The sequence below is a fragment of the Acipenser ruthenus genome, chromosome 4, assembly GCF_902713425.1.
Source record: "Acipenser ruthenus chromosome 4, fAciRut3.2 maternal haplotype, whole genome shotgun sequence".
In the NCBI taxonomy this organism is placed as follows: Eukaryota; Metazoa; Chordata; class Actinopteri; order Acipenseriformes; family Acipenseridae; genus Acipenser; species Acipenser ruthenus.
In genome coordinates this window covers 97,679,356-97,704,892 of record NC_081192.1, presented here as the reverse complement: position 1 = coordinate 97,704,892, position 25,537 = coordinate 97,679,356, and the positions used below count along the sequence as shown (strand labels likewise).

The 25,537-nt window shown below is 37.6% G+C and overlaps 1 protein-coding gene across 1 annotated transcript in view; it reads right to left on the bottom strand.

Moving 5' to 3' along the window:
- The window catches only part of LOC117399531 (plexin domain-containing protein 2-like), a 160,731-nt gene that overhangs the window by 75,832 nt on the left and 59,362 nt on the right, over positions 1-25,537 (bottom strand). The window contains exons 2-3 of the mRNA XM_059023146.1: positions 25,328-25,536; positions 1,666-1,812 (exon numbers count right to left, since the gene is read on the bottom strand). Coding sequence (XP_058879129.1) covers positions 1,666-1,812; positions 25,328-25,536 — 356 coding nt within the window. The remainder of the gene's footprint in view (positions 1-1,665; positions 1,813-25,327; position 25,537) is intronic.

The window sequence follows — 25,537 nt, the reverse complement described above, 5'->3', positions numbered from 1 at the left end:
AAGAGGCTTGCCTGGGCCATGAAGCACCGCCAGTGGACTACTGAAGACTGGAAGAAGGTCTTATGGACCGATGAATCAAAATTTGAAATCTTCGGTTCATCACGCAGGGTTTTTGTATGCCGTCGAGTGGTCGAAAGGATGGTTCCTCGGTGTGTGACACCAACTGTCAAACATGGAGGAGGAAGCGTGATGGTCTGGGGCTCTTTTGCTGGATCCAGAGTCGGCGACTTGCACAGAGTGAGTGGCACCCTGAACCAAAACTGCTACCACAGCATTTTGCAGCGCCATGCAATACTCTCTGGTATACGCCTAGTTGGTCAGGGGTTCATCCTACAGCAAGATAATGACCCAAAACATACCTCCAGGCTATGTCAGAACTACTTTAGAAGAAAAGAATAAGACGGTAGGCTTCAGATCATGGAATGGCCAGCACAGTCTCCAGACTTAAACCCCATCGAACTGGTTTGGGATGAACTGGACAGAAGGGTGAAAGCAAAGCAACCTACAAGTGCAACACATTTGTGGGAACTTCTGCAACAGTGTTGGGAAGAACTTTCCGAACAATATTTGATTTCCATTGTAGAAAGAATGCCACAAGTGTGTTCGGCTGTTATATCTGCAAAAGGTGGCTACTTTGATGAGTCAAAAATTTAGATTAAATTTTGTTAAACAAAACGATTCCATAATTTCTTTTTTTATCTCCAATTGTTTATTTGTTCTATGCTTTAATTTCAGAGTACATTGAGACATTAAACTGCGTAAATTTCAATAAAAACTGGAAAAATGGAGGTGTTCTAAAACTTTTGACCGGTAGTGTGTGTGTGTATATATATATATATATATATATATATATATATATATATATATATATATATATATATAAAATCAACAGTCGGTTATACAGTTAATTCAAAGGCAGTCTAGTTATAAATGCGTATCCTGCTGGGTATCATGTGGCAAAGGCTTTATTACTGCTCAAAACAACACATGGTATGTCGTACTGTAAATTATCCTTTAGTTAGCATATCTTTTTTCCTGCCTATAAAAAGATCTACACAGGTGCTGCTCTTTAGTAAAAGATAAAGCAGTGACAGAAGATGATGAAATTAAGACATTTATGTCTGAAAGTTTGAAACATTAACAACTAATGCTTGGTTTGCTAAATAATCTTTAAAATAAAATCATTTTGTTTTTACTTTTGGATTGTTGTTAAGATCAGCTTTGACCTTATGCAATTGTTGAAGTTTGAGCTGTGGGTATTTATTATTAATTTGATAATTAGTAGTTGTACTTTGTTAAAATATAAAGGCAAATGCATGAAGTTATCTGATTTGCTAGAGTTCTTGAGGTGAATGCCAGTGAATGCCTGCTACTGTCAACATAAAGCCTCATCACGCTTATGAAATTCAATGCATTAATATGCCACAACTATAGCCTAAATGCATTTGAAACTTAAAGCAATAATGTTGAATTACAAATCTAAGATGCCTGCGATAGAATACAATTTTACTAAACTAACTTTCTCACAGCACCCTTTTGTATTAATGGTTTTAATATAAGCAGACTTAGATTAGCATTATCTATGACCTTTCTGAACACTAAATATATTAATTAATTAATTAATTAATTAATTAATTAATTAAAACATGTTCAATGAAACCTTACCGCAGCTTGACGATGAGTATTTGATAAAATCCCATGAATCTTCACTTTGTCTTTGTCCATTTGATCAATGTTGACCCACAACTCTTTGCTTGTGGAATCTGATGGTCCAAATGTTTTTGATATGTAATAGTTGTGATCTGTGTCTTTCTGTAAAAAAAAAAAAAACACAAAGAAAATTCTTAATTGTCATATTATTCTAAAGTGCCTCTCGCTTCCTCTTACACATTAGAGTATAAAATTGAATAATAATAAGCAGTGCATTGTTAAGTTTACTGTTGAAAAGTTTACTATTGTATGCTGGTGGTCTGTGATGACAGACCACTGAGAAGTATTAGTTTTAGTTTAATATATATATATTTTTTTTATTGATTTTCAGTTTTAATAAAATCTTCAGCTTGTGTGTGAATGTGATTATTATTATTATTGGTCAACATTTTTAAAACAAAGAAGCGTCATTTTACAGAAATACGAAACCAGTGTGTGGTGTTCCCCATTACTTTGACCAAAATTAAGGTGAAATAAAGAGATAGACATACCATCAATTTCCAATTGTTCTGTTATTTCTCACCATATGACGTCTTTCTTTTTATTGTCTTTATAACCACTGACTGGCATCATAAAGAACATTATATTTTTTCGACTTTAATAATTACAGTCCCATTGATGTTCATTTCTATTTTATTTCTGTGATCATTTCTGCGTGAACAACACAGCGACAGTCTGACACCCTCTCCTTCGACTCTGTCCGAGTAATGACGTGTTGTTTACGGAAATATAGAAGGCTTGCGCAGACAAACCATCAGTTTGAGACAACAAGGCAATTCTATCTTTGGAGTAAGGGGGGAGTTTGCGTAGCAGCTATAGGAATATAGAATGGTAATGTACACCTCTTCATGGTGACCCCCCCCCCCCCCCCAAAAAAGAAATAATAATACACTTGTGCAGTTGTATTTACCACTGTATCATGTATAAAGGGTTTTGCTGCCTAACAAACAATAACTAACTTAATATGCACAAACGTGAGAATCCATTGCAGGGTCGTGAGACTCTCAAAATTATGAAAAACCGTGAGTTTCACAGGTAAATCTTGAGACTTGACATCCATGTCTCGTACATGGCAGTGAACAGTGGTGAATAATTATCTTATAAAAAACTGTTATACTGCAAAATACGTATATTAAAATATTTGTAACTCTGTACCTGTTTAAGAAATATTTCTATAAGGAAAGAATACAATACTTTGATCAAATGAGTCCTCCAGAAATACAGTTTTGGAGGTATGCAATGAGGAACAAAATAAACAAACATTTCTGTCAAATCGCAGATGGTATACACAGCTTAAACAATAACAGGATTCAAGAATTGCTTCACAATAAGCTGTGAAAAAATGAAATATGTCCTCTGCAATGAATGCAGGGTGATAAAATAATCCTACTTTGATTTTCTGCTTCAGAAAACCTCTGATACAGTATATCCTTCTGTGATACAAACATAAGCACAAGTTTAACAGAAACTAGAATACCAAGTTAAAATCTGGTTAGATTCTTTCTAATATGAAGGTGAACTTCATTCATGAACCGTGACTGGAAATCCATTACCATTACTGATAAAGAAATTTGCAGCTGGTGGCACTGGGATGCTTATCGAACAAGAAGAAGATGTTGCATGTAATGCTGTTTTGTTGCTTTGCTACTTAGTAGGAGAACTACAACAGAAAGAGAATTTGAAAAATCCTTGTGGCAAAGTGGCTCGCCGTGCGCAGGTATAGTTGATGCAGTGCTCAGGAATAACACACACAAGACAGTGGAAGTTCAATAAAACAGCTACTTTATTTGGCTGGGTTGCATGTCAACAACACTTAAATAATAAGAACAGGTGCTACACAGCAATGTGTATCGCTCAGTGAAAAACAAGGGTTTCAGTCCCGAAACAATAAGACACTAATAATTAACACACAACACAGACACGGTCACTTCTCCCGATAGTGAGTTTGTGAAACAGTGGTGTAGTGTAGTCCGGGTTTAATGCTGGCTTGTAATGACAGCTCCCGGCTACTGCTTAGCCGTCTAACAAAGACAAATGACAAACAGTTAGCACACCCAACAAACAAAATACGAAACACTCATGATAATTAATTCCTCCATTTCCTAAACAAGTCCTTTCAGTAACCACATCAAAGGAACACATTACGGCGTCACATCCCCTAAAATATCCTTAGCTAGTTCAATCACGTCTCCTCAAATCCATGACTGACACATCGCTTACCGTACTAGTGCGATGATTCTGGTACTGTGACTCTGCCCCATTCCTGGATGGCGGGCTACCAACTGACCCTGGAATGAACTGCTCAACCATCCAGACCGGGGCACACTGTTCCTGTTACACAGAGCCCTCACAGGTCAGGAGGGAGATTGTTGACTAGGATTCACTCTCTGTCACAATCCTCCACAGATTTCACTGGACTTAGAAAAAGGTATGTTTCTAAAGAAAAGATAAGTGCTGGTAGTTTAATCTTAGTACATCTGGTTCAAAATTGAAGAACAGACGCAAGCTTTTAGGATCATTAGGCATCGCTAATTTCCTGTAATTGACAAAAGCCTATCTAATTTACAATCTAACTTTGGAAAGCACAGCACTACAAGTGTTCGAGCTGCACTATTAAGCAAATTGATTGCTTTCTAAGTGTGCTTGAAAAAGCACCTTGATACATGTGTAACACTGCAGCTTCAAGAATTAAGTGAATCAAAGCCTCCAACAGCAAACTCAACAAGGAGTAAATATACAGAATCAATATATCCAGCTCAGCTTTGTGTCTCTATGGAGAAACAACAATGAGGAGAGCTAATAAAACAATACAGAATCCTTCTCTTGCAAAGGAACACTTCATCTAAACTCAGAAAATGTATAATTATAATATATATATATATATATATATATATATATATATATATATATATATATATATATATATATATATATATAATTTGTTAATTATGGTTACTGTATTTTGTAAACTTGTTTTCAAGGATTTTATGGACCATGCTGCTTAGTCAAATCAGTCAGTGGTATGTAAAAAAATAAAGTACAATTTAGTGTTTTATCAAATGCCCTAAAAATTGACAGTACTGTAAGCGTGCAACAGCATTACAGATGCCAGATCGAAGAGGGTGATAAAGTGATTTTGATCTGTCTGCCTCCTTCTCTGTCTCTCTTGCACTGACATTGCCCTGGAGAATGCACCCATTTGTGCACACTGCTGCTCCATCCTGCAAATTCTGTCCATAGCACCTGACTAGTTACATTCCAAACCTACTCTTTGGTGGAGAGCTGCAAAGTGAACTAAAGAGTGACAGCAAGCTAGCTATCTTGTGCCAATTTTTTCCCTCTGTGGTGTCCCTTAGAAGACATGGTGAGGTAAGTAGAAAATGTAATAATAAGTTCAGTTTTTTTGTTAATACTTTTTTGTTTTACTATTGAAGGTTTTTGTTACTAATAACACATACAGTACATAGGGTCATGTGGCATATCTTAATCCTTACAATGTCTTTTGTTTTAAAAGCAATATGCCATTTGTGTTTATGGAAAGGAGTGAATATGTTTGAATCCACTCTCTACTAACAATGTATCAACTGAGGGGACTGCCTGGGCCTGGAGGCTTTTAGATCCCTAACTGTAAGATTTAATTCCTGTCTTTGTAATTCAGTGCCAGATTCTACAAATACAGGAAAGGAAAAACATTAGAAAAATCCATACACACTTACTAAGCGCAAAAAAAGATCAGCCAGGGGACGGATATGGATATTTCAACAAGCAGGACCCATGTCCAGGCATTAAACTCGTCCCCACTGGAAAAGTGCCAATACTTGAACACAAAGCAGCAAAAGAAAGTATCCATGTGTATCATCTTCAAAGATGGGCTCCTAAACTTTTCTGACAGGAATATATTTCCTTTATATACGTTTTACTTTAAAACTCCTCTAAAGAAGTTGGGTGCCTCTGAGTGCCGAAGGGTTGGGCATTCCATAAGCACATTTGAATTTGAATGGTTTTATAGTAAGGAAGAAATAGAAGAAAGAAATAGGCAGCAGAAGCATTATAGAACTGAATGAAGATGTTCAGGAAAACAAGCAGTGTTGATGACATGTACTTTGTTTTCATGGGAAAGTGCTCAGTGTGCAGCACAGAACTTCCATGAAAACTATCCAGACAGGCCAAAGACAATTCACATGAGACTGTCCCAAGTAGTTACAACATTCTGTGAAAATGACCACGTGCCATGGCAGTGCTCAATTCAAACATTTTGTAATAAGGATCATTTCACATGGTGCATTGTTTATGAATCACCCTGCACGCAATTCAGGTGTCAATGCTACATCAAATGCAGAACAAGGTTTAAAAAACAGAATTCCTGGTCAATATTTTCCATTAGACCATGATCCATAGACAGTACTTGCTTTCAATTTATGATGAACCTAAGTCTGAAAATAAGACAAGAAAGATAGCAATACAAAACACACTAACTGTGATGAACTGTGCATGATACAACAGTCTATATGTGTTATCAGGCATCAAAATAACATGTAAAGGCAAGAGGGAAATATTAAAAAAACATGCACTACACTATCTTAAATACATGGAAGTTTACCGCAACCAAGTCTATCAGAGAAAAACGGAGAGGAAAACAACTTAGTCAACTTAGTCCACCAGGACCAGGTGTTTTTTAGCTGTATTCGACTCTCTTCCTATAAAAATTCGCAAAAAAAACTACTTTTTACAGTAGCATCTTGGAAATGGTGTCCTTTTTTTCAGAACATTCTGGGGAACATTATAAAGTACTTCAGAAACCATAGAAACTTTTCGCTTTCTTTCAACACTATATATATATACAGTATATACAGACATGCTCAAATTTGTTGGTACCCCTCCACAAAAAACAAAGAATGCACAATTTTCTCTGAAATAGCTTGAAACTGACAAAAGTAATTGGCATCCACCATTGTTTATTCCATATTTAATAGAAATTAGACTTTGCTTTAGATTTTTTATTCAACATAATATTGTAAATAATAAAACAAATGAAAATGGCATGGACAAAAATGATGGGACCGCTAACCTAATATTTTGTTGCACAACCTTTAGAGGCAATCACTGCAATCAAACGTTTTCTGTAGCTCTCAATGAGACTTCTGCACCTGTTAACAGGTAGTTTGGCCCACTGTTCCTGAGCAAACTGCTCCAGCTGTCTCAGGTTTGATGGGTGACTTCTCCAGACTGCAAGTTTCAGCTCTTTCGATAGATGTTCGATAGGATTCAGATCAGGACTCATAGAAGGCCACTTCAGAATAGTCCAATGTTTTGTTCTTATCCATTCTTGGGTGCTTTTAGCTGTGTGTTTTGGGTCATTATCCTGTTGGAGGACCCATGACCTGCGACTGAGACAGAGCTTTCTGACACTGGGCAGTACGTTCCGCTCCAGAATGCCTTGATGGGCTTGAGATTTCATTGTGCCCTGCACAGATTCAAGGCACCCTGTGCCAGGCGCAGCAAAGCAGCCCCAAAACATAACCGAGCCTCCTCCATGTTTCACTGTAGGTATGGTGTTCTTTTCTTTGAAAGCTTCATTTTTTCATCTGTGAACATAGAGCTGATGTGACTTGCCAAAAAGCTCCAGTTTTGACTCATCTGTCCAAAGGACATTCTCCCAGAAGGATTGTGGCTTGTCAATATGCATTTTAGCAAATTCCAGTCTGGCTTTTTTATGTTTTTCTTTCAAAAGTGGAGTCCTCCTGGGTCTTCTTCCATGGAGCCCACTTTCGCTCAAAAAGCGACGGATGGTGCGATCAGAAACTGACGTACCTTCACATTGGAGTTCAGCTTGTATCTCTTTGGCAGTTATCCTTGGTTCTTTTTCTACCATTCGCACTATCCTTCTGTTCAATCTGGGGTCGATTTTCCTCTTGCGGCCGTGCCCAGGGAGGTTGGCTACAGTTCCATGGACCTTAAACTTCTTAATAATATTTGCAACTGTTGTCACAGGAACATCAAGCTGCTTGGAGATGGTCTTGTAGCCTTTACCTTTACCATGCTTGTCTATTATTTTCTTTCTGATCTCCTCAGACAACTCTCTCCTTTGCTTTCTCTGGTCCATGTTCAGTGTGGTGCACACAATGATACCAAACAGCACAGTGACTACTTTCCTCCATTTAAATAGGCTGAATGACTGATTACAAGATTGGAGACATGTGTGATACTAATTAAAGAAACTAATTAGTTTGAAATGTCACTATAATCCAGTTATTTATTATTTTTTCTAAGGGGTACCGACAAATGTGTCCAGGCCATTTTAGAATATCTTTGTAGAATAAGCAATAATTCATCTCTTTTCACAGCTTCTTTGCTTTATTCTATGACTTACCAAAGGCATGTAAGTATACATGATAAAATAGCTTTTAATTTCATCACTTTTCAGGAGGAATGAAGCATTATTTCAATGAGCTGTAAGGGTACCAACAGATTTGAGCACGTCTGTATATATATATATATATATATATATATATATATATATATATATATATATATATATATATACACACACAGTATATAGTGTTGAAATGCGTAGTTCTACTACCTTTTTGTTTGTTTGCTCGGTTTAGTAAATAACATGTTTTAACTAATAAAATGAAGAAAATATTTTTTTAAAGATTACATTAAATCTTGTCGTGATTTTGATGTGCAACCAATTGGTCTTTTGGACTTCAATCTATAAATCAAGGTTGGTGGATCGATTTGAGAAATGAGTGTAAGCCCAAACAGACTTATGTTTTGTTTTAATTTTTATATATATATATATATATTATATATATATATATATATATATATATATATATATAGAGAGAGAGAGAGAGAGAGAGAGAGAGAGAGAGAGAGAGAGAGAGAGAGAGAGAGAGAGAGAGAGAGAGACATTACATGTTATTCTATGACCAAAGCGACCTTACAACACTTCCTGAAAGTTTTGTTGAAAAATATTGATGTTTGGGAAAATTACAAGACATTATTTCACATGAGTGATTGCAATGACATAATACATGTTTTATAAGGAATAATGGACACTACTCTTGATTTATTTTCTCAAAAATAAAGTTATTCATTCCATTATTATCAATAATAAGGAAAAAAAGTACTTGATAGATTTAGTTCATGAAATAGTATATGCTTATATCCACTCGTTTCTTAAATGCCCCTCTCAGTGACGTCACATGTAAAAAAAAAACTATCAGTAAGTGAACGTCAGCCCCTCCCCTACCCATTCATATGTGTTTCAAGCCTGTTCTGCAAAGTACGGTGGCCCTGTAAGTCATCAAAACAAAGTGCTTTTTTTATCGTGTTTACACGATCGCGGTCCTAGAAGTCCACTTCAGTATGATCGTGTCAACAAGATCCTGGTCCTTAAAGGGTTATACAAACAATATTATATAACCAAAAAGAAAATTATTAACAGATGACACACAGGATGGAAGGGGAGCTCACATAGCTGGGAGAATACAAGCTGTCTGGTCTCAAATCCAAAAGAAACCACACATAAAAATGCTAAAACTGTGTCCAAGGTTCCTGGCTTTCAATAAGCCCTTTTTTCAGGCCTTCACAAGGAAACAAATACAAATCAATGCAGACATTGACACAACAGTAATGCATTTGAATAATTAAGGAGGAACAATTCCTAACTACCCTGGTATGTAACTATTGGCTTCAAGGAATGGTTTATCACCATTGGGACAAGTTAAAAGGAAATCCATGTCTCCAGGCTCTGTTGTAACAGCTGGTCGTCTTGGTTACTGCAGATAAACACGGTAATGTCATCAGCATCAGCGGTCACCTTTACTGCCACAGCAGGGACGGAACAAGGCACCGCCCATCCCGACAGCCTGCTCCTCAGCAGAGCCAGCAGAGGCTCAATGGAGAGGGAATACAGCATGCCAGACAAGGAGCAGCCCTGCCTGGTGCCCCTGCACACCGGGAAGGGCCGACTCAGACTCCCATTCATTTTTAAAATACTAAAAACATTATGATACAAAATGTTAACATAGTTAACACTAGAAGGACCGGAGATATATTCATACCTAGAAGCCCCGCAGCAGACTTTCTGACGGCTGTATTCAAACACTGTAAATAGTATAACGAACGGAGAAACAGTCGGATGTAATAGTTTTTTTTGTTTTGTTTTTATTGAGTACGTTACATAAACATCTGAAAAACAGAAGCATATATATATATATATATATATACACACACATACACACACATACACATATGAACATTTATTTTACAAAATAAAATAAGAAAATGTAAGTAAATAAACATCTGAACAGACATCGGTTTACAACATACATATTTATAAAACTGAAACGATAGAAATACATTTTTTACTTTTCAACAGCAATCGGTTTATTATCAGATGCGCAAAAGCAACTGAACAACGTAGATAAACTTAGAAGAAAACGCTTTACAGAAGCACACAGCACAAGAAGTTATAAAAAAAATCTAATGCACTTTCCACAAACCGCCTTTCTGCACAGAGCACAACTGTTTGAAGTTTTATTTTTATTGCACTTGCTAACCTGCATTGGCGTCTCTTGCGGCTCTCAGCGGGGTTGCCAGCTTCAGCTGTGGGTACACGCTTGGCAGTTTCTCTCTGTTCCAAATGCTTCTTGCGAAGTTCCTATGCTAACTGTAAAATATATTCTCTCCTTGGTAAATTCTGCTCCGTGCATTCTTTGTAAAGTACCCAATACATTGTAAAACACCTGGACAGGCCACCGTCGGGAGCCAGCTTTCACTTGTTACCTTCCAGACTCCCCTTCTCCTCGCTCAGGGTGGTCAGCTCCTGGAGTGATTTTACCTTACAGACTCCCCTTCTCCTCCTCGCTTAGGGTGGTCAGCTCCTGGCAAGTGATGTTACATTCTAGACCCCTTCTCCTCGCTCAGGGTGGTCAGCTCATGGAGAGTGATGTTACCTTCCAGACTCCCCTTCTCCTCCTCGCTTAGGGTGGTCAGCTCCTGGCAAGTGATGTTACATTCTAGACCCCTTCTCCTCGCTCAGGGTGGTCAGCTCATGGAGAGTGATGTTACCTTCCAGACTCCCCTTCTCCTCCTCGCTCAGGGTGGTCAGCTCCTGGCAAGTGATGTTACATTCTAGACTCCCCTTCTCCTCGCTCAGGGTAGTCAGCTGCTAGAGTGATGTTACATTCCAGACTCCCCTTCTCATCGCTCAGGGTAGTCAGCTCCTGGAGTGATGTTACCTTCCAGACTCCCCTTCTCCTCCTCGCTCAGGGTGGTCAGCTCCCTGGAGAGTGATGTTTTGCTCTTTGCTTGTTTGATATTTTCCATTTCGCAATTTGATCAAAATAATTTGCTCCAAGACCGAAATAACCTTTCATTTCGTTCTTTGATAATTTGTAAATGCTCAAATCGTGAAATGGTTATTTCTTTTGGTGACTGACCGAATCCTGACTATGAGGGTAACATATATATCAGTTTATCATGTATATACTGTATGTTGACATCTAGTCAGTAATGCTATAGTCATGCTAAAACCTGGTGAGCCCAAGTTTATAAATTGATTACATGCGTATTATAGTTCTGTAGCTAAATACTATCTTAGGCTGTCCAGGTAATTTACACAATCAATATGATTACAATTTATTTGGTTGGGCTTAATATGAGGGAGGTTACAAAGTGTTGATATATGTAGATAACGTTCAATGTGCTGTGAAAAATACAGTTGCATTTTAACTGAGTATTAAAAGACATCAGTAAGTAATGGCGTATTCATAATGCAGAATTGAATAGCCAATCTAGACTTTGGCAGTATTCTGTGTGACAAAGGATAACAGTGTGGCAGCAGTGAGACCACTTTAAACAACAAAAACAAAACTGATTTGCAGCCAAGGAGCACAGCAAGGTTTCCCCTCTGGTGAACTTGACATGTAATTACTGCTCAAATGCGTCCAGAACTGTAAATGGACAATTCAAAAGCAACCTTACATGTTTAGACCTCATGTTTAACATATTTTAAAAAGTATTGTAAAATGAAGAGCTTGAACAAAATAACATTGTTTCTTTGCCCTACTTTTTATTTTTCACAGTTTGATGACTGATTGTTCCAGTCCGACAGATGTACATGTCAAGTGTGGAATGAGCTTAGCCTGTTCGAGCCCAGGCTCTACTGCATAAGATTATTTATCACAAAACCGACAAGGTGGCACAGATTCAGCAGCCTTGGCAAAAAAAAACCCAAGGAGTGCTGGGGAGGGAGGGGGGCACATTTGGTTGTTCCTGCCAAGTTGAATATGCGGCTGTATTCCAACACTCTACCTGGAACTTGGTTATGTCCTTGATTGTTAGAACAACTCAAATACTTTAATCTCTAGTATGGGGAGATTGTTTTTCTAAATCTGATTCTAATTTCAGATTCTTAAATAACTTATCCACTAGACTGTTTGAAACATTGGTCATGCTTTTAAAAAGGGGAGGTACAGACCTGAAAAAAAATAAAATAAAAAAAATAATTAGTCAAAAGTAAGATCCTTGAAGCTGAAGTCTATCTTTGATTGATTCCATTGTCTTGAATTTTAATGAACTGTGCAGATTGAAAGGTGTCATGAAGTAAATGCCTTACACATTATATATATATATATATATATATGCCTTACACATTATATATATATATATATATATATATATATATATATATACACAGACGTGCTCAAATTTGTTGGTACCCTTACAGCTCATTGAAATAATGCTTCATTCCTCCTGAAAAGTGATGAAATTAAAAGCTATTTTATCATGTATACTTGCATGCCTTTGGTATGTCATAGAATAAAGCAAAGGAGCTGTGAAAAGAGATGAATTATTGCTTATTCTACAAAGAAATTCTAAAATGGCCTGGACACATTCGTTGGTACCCCTTAGAAAAGATAATAAATAACTGGATTATAGTGATATTTCAAACTAATTAGTTTCTTTAATTAGTATCACACATGTCTCCAATCTTGTAATCAGTCATTCAGCCTATTTAAATGGAGAAAATTAGTCACTGTGCTGTTTGGTATCATTGTGTGCACCACACTGAACATGGACCAGAGAAAGCAAAGGAGAGAGCTGTCTGAGGAAATCAGAAAGAAAATAATAGACAAGCATGGTAAAGGTAAAGGCTACAAGACCATCTCCAAGCAGCTTGATGTTCCTGTGACAACAGTTGCAAATATTATTAAGACTGAACTGTAGCCAACCTCCCTGGGCGTGGCCGCAAGAGGAAAATCGACCCCAGATTGAACAGAAGGATAGTGCGAATGGTAGAAAAAGAACCAAGGATAACTGCCAAAGAGATACAAGCTGAACTCCAAGGTGAAGGTACGTCAGTTTCTGATCGCACCATCCGTCGCTTTTTGAGCGAAAGTGGGCTCCATGGAAGAAGACCCAGGAGGACTCCACTTTTGAAAGAAAAACATAAAAAAGCCAGACTGGAATTTGCTAAAATGCATATTGACAAGCCACAATCCTTCTGGGAGAATGTCCTTTGGACAGATGAGTCAAAACTGGAGCTTTTTGGCAAGTCACATCAGCTCTATTTTCACAGACGAAAAAATGAAGCTTTCAAAGAAAAGAACATCATACCTACAGTGAAACATGGAGGAGGCTCGGTTATGTTTTGGGGCTGCTTTGCTGCGCCTGGCACAGGGTGCCTTGAATCTGTGCAGGGCACAATGAAATCTCAAGACTATCAAGGCATTCTGGAGCGAAACGTACTGCCCAGTGTCAGAAAGCTCTGTCTCAGTCGCAGGTCATGGGTCCTCCAACAGGATAATGACCCAAAACACACAGCTAAAAGCACCCAAGAATGGATAAGAACAAAACATTGGACTATTCTGAAGTGGCCTTCTATGAGTCCTGGTCTGAATCCTATCGAACATCTATGGGAAAGAGCTGAAACTTGCAGTCTGGAGAAGGCACCCATCAAACCTGAGACAACTGGAGCAGTTTGCTCAGGAAGAGTGGGCCAAACTACCTGTTAACAGGTGCAGAAATCTCATTGAGAGCTACAGAAAACGTTTGATTGCAGTGATTGCCTAAAGGTTGTGCAACAAAATATTAGGTTAGCGGTCCCATCATTTTTGTCCATGCCATTTTCATTTGTTTTATTATTTACAATATTATGTTGAATAAAAAATCAAAAGCAAAGTCTGATTTCTATTAAATATGAAATAACCAATAGTGGATGCCAGTTACTTTTGTCAGTTTCAAGTTATTTCAGAGAAAATTGTGCATTCTTCGTTTTTTGTGGAGGGGTACCAACAAATTTGAGCACGTCTGTATATGTACAATGTTAATAGAACCTGCAAGTTCTCTTTTCTCAGGAATATAATTGCATGCAGATTTGCATGCTCTTTACTAGGGCTCCTAAGGATAAGTACAATACTTGCATCACGGCCCACAGTTTTCTTTCCCGTTGCTAACTATAGCAACTGGAAAGAAGATCACTGATTGGCTAGAGAGGATGACAAGGCATACCAATCCCCCACTACCAAAAGACAATGTGAGAGTGACGTTTCCTTTTCTGTTTCAGTTTATTTTTCAGCATTATTTTGCAACACAATTACATAACAAATAGTAGAAACATTGTAGTCACATTAAAAGTTGCGGCAACTATAAAAAGTTGTGGTCTGTGTTAAAAGTTGCGGTTTCTGCAACAAATTCACAGCCCACGATTTTCTTACAGCCATATATATATATATATATATATATATATATATATATATATATATATATATATATAGTGTAGCAGGGCAAGAGCCCTGCCAGGTAAAATGTTTATTGCATGACAGCAGCAGGGTTATAATCCTCCCCCTGACAGCTTAAATTGTATTATTGTTAATGGTGTGCAGTTGGTAGTAAAGTAAATTGAAGCCAGCTGCCATGTATTTAAAATCAGCAGTCAGTATAGTCAGGGCTGCTTAGTAGAAAGAGACAGAAAGTAGTACTCTGTGTCTGAGCAATCATTTTGTAAGTACTGTGCTGTGTTTATTTTTGTAAACAGTGTGTTTTGTCTCTTACAGGTAAACAGTGTATCCATCCCATGCTAGGAAGGGTGTTCCTGTGTGTTTTAGTTAGTGCTCGAAGAGAGCTAGGTTTTGTTTGGTTTATTTTTATTTTATATTGTAAAATAAAAGTGTGCAACAGTGCTGAACTTTCATTTCCTTTGTCAGGTCAGTGTTTTAAAAGGGGCAACAAACCTTTTAAATTATGTTGGCAAGTGAAAGGAGTGTTTATCCTTCACTATATATATATATATATATATATATATATATATATATATATATATATATATATATATATATACACACACACAATTATTTATTTCAGCAATTTTTTCTGCAAAACTCCAAAAATGCTATATTCATACCCTGACAAGGAAAATTAAATTAATATCTAGTTGAGGCACCTTTAGCAATAATAACCTCTTTTAAACAATTACGATATTTATCAATGAGCTTTTGTCGTGATTCTTTAGTGATTTTTGACCATTCTTCAATGCAAAATTGTTCCAGTTCATCCAAATTCTGAAATTCTCTTGTGCACAGCCTTTTTCAACTCATACCAGATCGGGACTTTGAGTAGATGTCATGCTGGAACGTCCAGTTGCGCTTTAAAACAAGTTTTGTAGCGGAGGGTTTCAGATGATTGGCCAATATCTTTTGGTATGCTATAGAATCCATTTTACCATGTATTGGAACTAAATTTCCTGTGCCATTAGAGTAAAAACAGCCCCATAGAAGGATAAATAGGTAGTGGACAAAAAAATGGGTAAATGAGAGGGACACCAAGTATATTTAAAGCAAGGGCTTCCACACAGGTGTGGCTCATGCGTTAATTAAACAAATAACATCCCAGCATGCTTAGGGTCATTTATAAAAATGCTGGACAGGCCTGGTTGCCTATAATTATGGCTAGCATGGCTGCAAGAGGAGACCTCAGTGACTTTGAAAGAGGGGTGATTATTGGGACTTGTTTGGCAGGAGTTTCAGTGACCAAGACAGCTCAACTTGCTGATGTTTCACGAGCAACGGTGTCTAAGGTGATGTCGGCATGGAACTCCGAGGGAAAGACATCATCGGCAAAGGGCAACAGTGGGCGGAAGCGCATACTCCAGGATCGTTATATCCGTGCATTAATTCGAAGTGCAAGGCAAAACAGACGAGCAACTGCAGATCAATTGACTGCAAATTTCAACCTGGGGCGCGAGCAGCAAGTTTCATCAAAAATGGTCCGCCGATAAACTCCACAGAGCGGGATACCATAGTGGCCCAAAGCCCTATTAAGTGACTATACATTGGTCATTGGTGTTTACATTTTTCTGTCCACTACCTATATATATATATATTTATTTGTATATATATATATATATATATATATATATATATATATATATATATATATATATATATATATATATATATATATACACATACATACATATATATAAATATATATACACAGTGCTTAATTTGAGCCGCATCCTGCCGGGAACAGGATCCGGCACCTCTCAGATTTGACATTTTTCGTTCCGGCACCTAATTTGTCCGGATCCGGTACCCCTCGCGTCATGATTTATTATTTTTTCCACTGTTTGCACTGTAAACATTCTAATAAAAGCAATCAGATTTAAAGTTGCCTCTGCCTCCTCGTTATTTCTCCCGCCCTCCATAAAAGCGCATCCTATCCTGCCACACCGATTCCAGACCTGCTCTCTTATTTGTACATAGAGGTTATGGGGTGGGCCGAGGTAAGTAACTGATCTTGAAACAGTGGTGGTCAGCTAGTGAGAGGTCCCTACGTAATCAAGTCACGTAGCCTAGGCTAGTCGTCGCTACTGAATTTGAAACGTGTCGTGGGAAAGGAAAGCCAAATCAAAAATGAGGGGGAAACTGCTCCTGATGGTGATGCCTTAGCTAGCAGCGCTGTCTGCGCTGCTAATCCCGCCAGTTCAGCATCACCACTGGCACGTCCTCCACTAGCTAGTAGGTCTAGTAGTGAGTCAGACTTGGCGGGAGAGGGGGATGGGGTCGGGGAGCACTAGTGACGGGCAGTTCGATTCTTTTTAGTGACTCGATTCATTTGATTCAGTTCAGTTTGGTGAATCGATTCATTTCTTTCATTTGATTCACTGACTCAACGACACAAAACCAATCAATGTAGACCGCATTAAGATTGTTTACGTAGGTTTATTTGAACCGGAAAGAACGAGTCAGTTAACGAACTGCACATCACAAAAACTAGGGAGAATCTATATTTGGTTGACTGGGTTCATAAACATTAAATTAAATATAGTTTGACAAAATAATAATAATATATATTTAGAAAATCAAAAATAGTCAATTGCATTTCTTACGTGTTTTTTTTTCTATACATTTGGAGTCAACCATTGTTTTTACAACAACAAAAAAGAGGCTCGAAAGAGTGGTATTTGTGGAACTAATCCGTGGTATTTATTCAGCACATAGCAAAACGCTGTTTGCCCAATTCCTCTTCTATCCAGTAAACCTTTGGGATTAGTCATGTGATCAATCACACGTTGAAGCACATCCATAACTGCAACATGTACGTTTTATATAAACAATGTTTAAATGTGTATATATTTGGTATTTTTTAGTGTTTAACACAATAAAATAACATTTATAAAATTTATATTTAATGTGCGTGTAAAATATAATAGACGTTTAAGAACGTCATCCGTTAGAATGTGCAATATCCTCCTAAAAGGTCGTTGTATCGTACCTGATACTACGCTTAACCTTGTGGACTAAGGTGAATTGCCGTCATTATTAAAATTATAAAATATTTAACCGTAGTTGTAAATTGTCATGTATAAAATACATTCATTCCTCAAGCTCAAATATGTAATCACAAGTTATATAATTAAGCCTCGGGTACAATAACGTTACAATACCAGTAGATGTTTGTATTTATTTATTTAGGAAATGAGGTGTATATCTCAATTATTATTATTATTAATATTATTTAGTAATTTGGCTGACTTTACTCAAGATGACTTAGAAGTATTAATCATAATTTGTGCAAAATAGTTAACTATAGATATGATTAATTTTGTATGTGTATAAAAAATAACAAACACACATAGGCTACAACTAGTAGCGATTCATTTTATTATTTATTTGTTTGGCAGACTAACACAAGGTTACGTACAAAGTAAACTAAGAAGAACTGTAAGAAAAATAAAAATAATAATTCTGGTGCACAAACTTGTAATCTGAGTTTCTGACAGCGTGAAGCAGCACTCTAGAAAGTACACACCGTCTGGATCATAGATAGATAGCTATGGTCTGGAGGATGTAACTGACTTCATTCCTCCTGAAAAGTGATGAAATTAAAAGCTATTTTATCATGTATACTTGCATGCCTTTGGTATGTCATAGAATAAAGCAAAGAAGCTGTGAAAAGAGATGAATTATTGCTTATTCTACAAAGATATTCTAAAATGGCCTGGACACATTTGTTGGTACCCCTTAGAAAAGATAATAAATAATTGGAGTATAGTGATATTTCAAACTAATTAGTATCACACATGTCTCCAATCTTGTAATCAGTCATTCAGCCTATTTAAATGGAGAAAAGTAGTCACTGTGCTGTTTGGTATCATTGTGTGCACCACACTGAACATGGACCAGAGAAAGCAAAGGAGAGAGTAGTCTGAGGAGATCAGAAAGAAAATAATAGAGAAGCATGGTAAAGGTAAAGGCTACAAGACCATCTCCAAGCAGCTTGATGTTCCTGTGACAACAGTTGCAAATATTATTAAGAAGTTTAAGGTCCATGGAACTGTAGCCAACCTCCCTGGGCGTGGCCGCAAGAGGAAAATCGACCCCAGATTGAACAGAAGGATAGTGCGAATGGTAGAAAAAGAACCAAGGATAACTGCCAAAGAGATACAAGCTGAACTCCAAGGTGAAGGTACGTCAGTTTCTGATCGCACCATCCGTCGCTTTTTGAGCGAAAGTGGGCTCCATGGAAGAAGACCCAGGAGGACTCCACTTTTGAAAGAAAAACATAAAAAAGCCAGACTGGAATTTGCTAAAATGCATATTGACAAGCCACAATCCTTCTGGGAGAATGTCCTTTGGACAGATGAGTCAAAACTGGAGCTTTTTGGCAAGTCACATCAGCTCTACGTTCACAGACGGAAAAATGAAGCTTTCAAAGAAAAGAACATCATACCTACAGTGAAACATGGAGGAGGCTCGGTTATGTTTTGGGGCTGCTTTGCTGCGCCTGGCACAGAGTGCCTTGAATCTGTGCAGGGCACAATGAAATCTCAAGACTATCAAGGCATTCTGGAGCGAAACGTACTGCCCAGTGTCAGAAAGCTCTGTCTCAGTCGCAGGTCATGGGTCCTCCAACAGGATAATGACCCAAAACACACAGCTAAAAGCACCCAAGAATGGATAAGAACAAAACATTGGACTATTCTGAAGTGGCCTTCTATGAGTCCTGATCTGAATCCTATCGAACATCTATGGAAAGAGCTGAAACTTGCAGTCTGGAGAAGGCACCCATCAAACCTGAGACAGCTGGAGCATTTTGCTCAGGAAGAGTGGACCAAACTACCTGTTAACAGGTGCAGAAGTCTCATTGAGAGCTACAGAAAACGTTTGATTGCAGTGATTGCCTCTAAAGGTTGTGCAACAAAATATTAGGTTAGCGGTCCCATCATTTTTGTCCATGCCATTTTCATTTGTTTTATTATTTACAATATTATGTTGAATAAAAAATCAAAAGCAAAGTCTGATTTCTATTAAATATGGAATAAACAATGGTGGATGCCAATTACTTTTGTCAGTTTCAAGTTATTTCAGAGAAAATTGTGCATTCTTCATTTTTTGTGGAGGGGTACCAACAAATTTGAGCACGTCTGTAGGTCTTCCACAGGACGTACTAGGGGGAATAAAACACACACTATATTCCAAGTCAAGGTGAATACAACACACATTGATTTCACGTTTACAGTATGTACAGCCTTTTAATTAGTTGTTTAAGGGGCCTGTATTACCTATATTTGTGTGACACATCACTCCATTAGTAGTAGAGTGCTTCATAGTGTGGTGGCTTTCTTCTTGTTTTATTACTGGTCATTTAACTGTCTGCTTGCAATAATTATAGTTTGTAACAGAATACAGGTGTTCACAGCAGCATTAACACCTCAAAACAATATTTGAAGCTAATTTCTCCTCTGTTCAAGCCATTTCCTTACAGTATATGCTATGTTGTGCATACTCTATTGTAGCAGGTTTAATGGCATTGATGCAGGTCAAAGTCAGGGAAAATATAAAGTCTGGTGATCAATCCTTCAGTTATCTAAAATTATTTATCAGATTAAAGCAACAAACAGGTTACTCAACAACACATGATACATTTCTAAAGAAAAGACCTTCCAGGAATGTCCTGTTTCTAATTACGGGCACTAAGGCTCATTCACAACAGGCGCTGCATGAGGCGACACAACACAAGTGCAGTTCTACATTTGTAGATCAAGAAGGTTTTAATTCGTTCCACTCACAAAGACTATGCGACCTTGAGCAGTGTTACACATACATATTTGTATTGATTTTTTAAATATCATACATGCAATCTTATAATACAAACATATTCTCAGATATATAACTTTAACATTCATAAATGTATAAATCTAAACCCACAACCCACACCTTCAGTGATAACTACTACACACTAGGAATAATATGATAACAAATGTTAATTAACTGTAAACTTTGGAAAAATGTTATAAAAACAGACACCTGATAAGGGCCTCCAGCAACTTTGTTTTCAAAAGGTTTTTGCTGACTAATGCAATAAATAAAGTGATATAGATTTTTGTTAACATTATCAGCCTTATCAGTTAATGACTTGCAATGCTGAATCTTGATCTGCTGGGGTAGTGCCCAATGTTCCATGAGGTTTAATGCCAGAAATAAAAGTTACAGAGAAAGTTAGTTAGGTTACATTAAAACACTGCTCTGAGCCCGTGGCTCACAATAAAAGCGGATCCCTGACAAAGCTAATTGTGGAATTCCCTCTTCATTTAATTCCAGGTTTTTTATTGGGTAGCTCCATATCAGTGCTTCAGAATTGCTTTTATTTTTAAATGATACCTGCAAAATTGCTTGCAAAAGAGCAGAATGTTAAGGGCAGCATGTTAATTGCGCTTGCTTTTTCTAAAGCATTTCTTAAGCATCTAGGATTCTTCAAAAAAGAACAAACCTGGGTTTTGGGTAGAGCACTTGGAAGTCACACCCTGAGACTCTCTAATTTGATGTCATTATCAAATGGCCTTTAAGAAACTGAGTGAGCAGCTATTTTACATTTCAACTGAGGTCACTGAAATGCTGTGGTGTCTGATGTCCAATGACAAGAGTTAAACTTAAGAGCCAACGTCAAGGTACTGGTTTATTATCTTTAAATGCCAGAAACGTCTTCATCTTTAGTCCTCTTTATTATATGCAAATAAAAATCTGAAGAATCTTTTATAACACTGATAATTTCTAGACTAAATATACTTCATAAATATATGCGAGCTAAAAGTGTCAAAATTAAATCTTGCCCAAAGGATTTGCCAAAGAGATTATTGTTTAGTGGGGTATAAGCTTACAGGTCTACAAATGTCTTTTTCACACAACACTGATAATAAAGCATGCCTAACCACTACTGTGGCAACCACCCACTCAACAACAACATCAGAAACATGCCTGGAGTCTACATCACTCAACCTTATCTTGGCTTTCACTTCAGAAGTAGTCACCATTGTCCTCAGTACTCTTCAATAGAGTAAGGGGCACTGACGATTGCAGCTCACGCTCATTAGTTTTCAAACTACAGCCAATATTTTACACATGACTGGGAATACTGCTGGAATTATTATTTATTGGATTTTTTATGTGCCAATTATGTAAATCTTTCTATTTATGATGTGGTGATATGACTAACCAAGAGTAAAGAGGCAATTAACACGCTAAGCCACAGGTCTATGCAGCGATGCAATGTGATATGGACGTATCAACTTTTACAAGTACAAGTAAGATATGATCAGTACAATAATCTAGAACAGCAGTGCATAACATACGGCCTGCAGAGAAGCACTCTGTGGCCCGCAATACTTGATCTTTTTTTACATATAATTTTCCACAAAATAGTTTTATTTACCAATTTTACAGAACAGCGGCTTTATTCATATAATAACACCGATAAACAGGTCTACTTTCTTTCTGTGATCAAATATACACCTGCCACTTCCTTAGCAACGGAGGCAGGAGCTAAACGGAGAACTCCCCATCGTGATTGGTTCATGCCTGAAGTTTGGTTTTTACATTCATGGTGCGTGCATTGGTTCTCCAGGATGTACATCTTTGCAAAAATGACAATCAGTAAACCAATCAAAGCAGGGAATTTGCTATGCTCGATTGGCTTTGTGATCTCGCTTTCCTTACTGACCTTACTGTCCATCTGAACTATGTGAATGTCCAGCTTCAAGGAAAGAAACAACTTGTTTCTGACCTTGCCAACCAAATCACAACATTTGAAACTAAACTGAAGCTATTTCATATGCAAATGCAATGACCTTTCTCACTTTCCTACCTGCCAGCAGATGTTTCTGATCATAACTGTGACTCAGTGCCCTATTCTGAAGTGGAGAAGCTTCAGCATTCATTTCAGCAGCGATTCTCAGACTTTCGGAGGGATAAAGATAAACTGAAGTTGTTTGCTGACCCACTTTCAGCTGATCCACAAGCTTGAACTTGCCGACCTGCACCTTCACAGCAAATTCCATGAATGAAATCTCTGAAATTTCTGAAAATGCGACAGAGGGCCATGAAGTTTGCTAGTCTGTTTGGAAGCACTTTCATTTGTGAGCATGCCTTTTCAATACTTAGTCTCAATAAATCGAAACAGCGCAGTCGGATTTCTGACAATAATCTTCAAGCTGTTATGCGGATGTCAACATCAAAAATAGAGCCTGGCATTCCTAAATTGGTATCCCAGAAGCAGTGCAACACGTCCCATTAACAGAGCATCCAACTGGAAAGTAATGCCTTGTTTGGTTTAGTCAAGCTATTTCTAAATGCTGCTGTCAAACACCCACAGGTCCTCTGAAAAGAAACAATCATTCCAGAATGTTGTGTTACATAAAAACAGAAAGCTTAAAATAAATTAACCCGTTAACAAACATTTATATTTTGGTCTCTTGTGTTATACAACAACACTGTCATTGACTGATTCTGAATACAGTTGTTCTAAAAAAAAAAGTATTACTGTATTAGTGGCCATAAGTTTTCAATCTGGCCCAGCCAGCAAAAAAGTTGTGCACCACTGATCTAGAACATCACTACTTAAAGAGTAAGTAGCGGGGTTCAGAAAAATAGTGTTCCACGCCCCCACGTGTTGCTACAACTGTTTACGTAACGTACCTGTAATTCTTCTTATCCACAAACAAACAAAAAATAACTGTAGCGTCAGGTTGGGTCATAATATCATTCTGTTTATGAAATTAACAGAAATTGAAAATATACATGGGGGTCCTAAGCCATTCTCTGTGTCTGCTTGGTTTCTTGTCACAAACTCCCCCACTGACAAAGAATGCTTTTAAAAAGAGTCTAAATACTGGACAAGTGGTTTATCTTCACCATCGCTGAATAAATACTGTGGCGCCAGGGGTGTCTTCTAAAAGGTAAAAAACAGACGGTTTTGAGTGCTTTGACACCACGGACAGAGAACAGAGAACAGCCAATGGGAAAACACCCCACGTGGACTCGGGCACAGCCCCAATTAAACAAACTATCCAATCACTGGGGTGAAAAGAGGATTAGAAAAGGAATAGCACAACTTTCAATCAGGACTCCCTGACATGCAGAACAAGGCTCTGAACTTGGACAATCTGAAGACCTGCAGCCTGCAATCAGCTTGAACAGAGATACACCGTTTTCGGAAACTCTGATACGGGATAATGACCCCAGTGTTTGCCTTGGTGTGGGAGTCCGCCGCGTAAGACATCTAAAATCCTAAAAGTACTTGGAATCAAATCTCTAACTTAGCCCCGATTGATAACCGGAGGAAGATAGTTGGACATATCATTTGCAGTCGACAGAGACTGAAATATATTCAGTCTGTTATTAAGCTAGCAGTGCCGGAGTCTACGATGGAATATCCCAGATATACTTGGATTAAGAGTGCACATCATGTGGAGGATTTGCTGTTTCAGTGGAATACCTAAATAGTTAATGACTCTTATTTTTGCAAAAACATTTCTTTCATCTCCTGGTGTGGAGACGCAATGCAAGCAAGACAGACACCGGAACCTGGACTTTCCTTTACCTGCAGGAGAGCCTTTGAGCGCCTGTTTTGATGAGATACGGACCGGCTGGAAGAGGCAGCGAAAGTCTGTTAAGTATTCAACACGTAGTGTTTTTATCCTCTTATAAACCCGAGAATAAACAGACCTTAAAGTAAAATTAATGTTTTCTATGAGGTAGAATGTAAGAAAAGTATTATTGCTTTCAATTCATGCTTTGAGTAACTATGGTAACTGTTTGTTGCATGCGATTTATACAAATTGATGTGGGTTTTACAAGGCAATTATCATTCTGCATTTAAAGCTAGAATCCAAATTATTATTATTATTATTATTTATTTCTTAGCAGACACCCTTATCCAGGGTGACTTACAATTGTTACAAGATATCACATTATTTATTTTTTTTTTTACATACAATTACATTATTTTTACATACAATTGCCCATTTATACAGTTGGGTTTTTACTGGAGTAATCTAGGTAAAGTACATTGCTCAAGGGTACAGCAGCAGTGTCCCCCACCTGGCATTGAACCCACGACCCTCTGGTCAAGAGTCCAGGGCCCTAACCACTACTCCATACTGCTGCCCTAGGGAGCCCAAATTAGCTGTCTAGGGACTCTTTTGACCTTTTTATCTCTATTTTTATAATCTAGTAGATCACCACTTTTCTTAACTGTCTATAATTCTTTCTGTGTATCCTCTTTTTTAAGATTTGTTTTTAAAACATTTCTTTGTTTTACATAATCACTTTCTTTTGAGCATATTCTTTGTATTCTTATTCCTAGACCCTTTGGGATTGCCTTTTTAGTGTGTATCGGATGTGCAGAGGACATGTGTAAATACTGGTGCACGTCAGCAGGTTTACAGAAGAGGTCAGTCTCAATTAAACCTTATTCAAGTTTTACCATGGTATCTAAAAATTCTATTTCTTTTCTTGTCCATCGAAGGTCCACCTTAATATTACTGTGAAACTGTATCATCTACAAACCGAATGTATTCTAAAGGTTCTCTTTCCAATTTTCTAAGTAATTGTTCTTCCCATTTCCCCATTTATGTACTGGCAAAATGCATTCCTAATTTAGATCCTATTGCTGTACCATCGTTTTGTTTGTAATTCTTATCAACAAATGTAAAATATATACACCTTGCATACTATATAACCAATCAATAATTTTGCTTGCCATGTCTTCTTATGTGCAGTTCATATAGCTGGCTTCATTGACAACATACTGAAGAGCACCTTACCTCGACCTGAGTGTTATTGTCATTGTCCTCTTCTGTAGGAAAGTCTGGGAGCCTCCAAGGGTCTGAGGTGTCCTGGTCTTGACTGGCTCTGTTATTATCCACTGACTTTGGAGAGGACCAGTCCTGTCTTTTCCATCTGTGATTGTAAAGTCTTAAATTCACCAAAACATTCTCATCTGTTTGAGGCAGGAGATGTGTGAATAATACTCC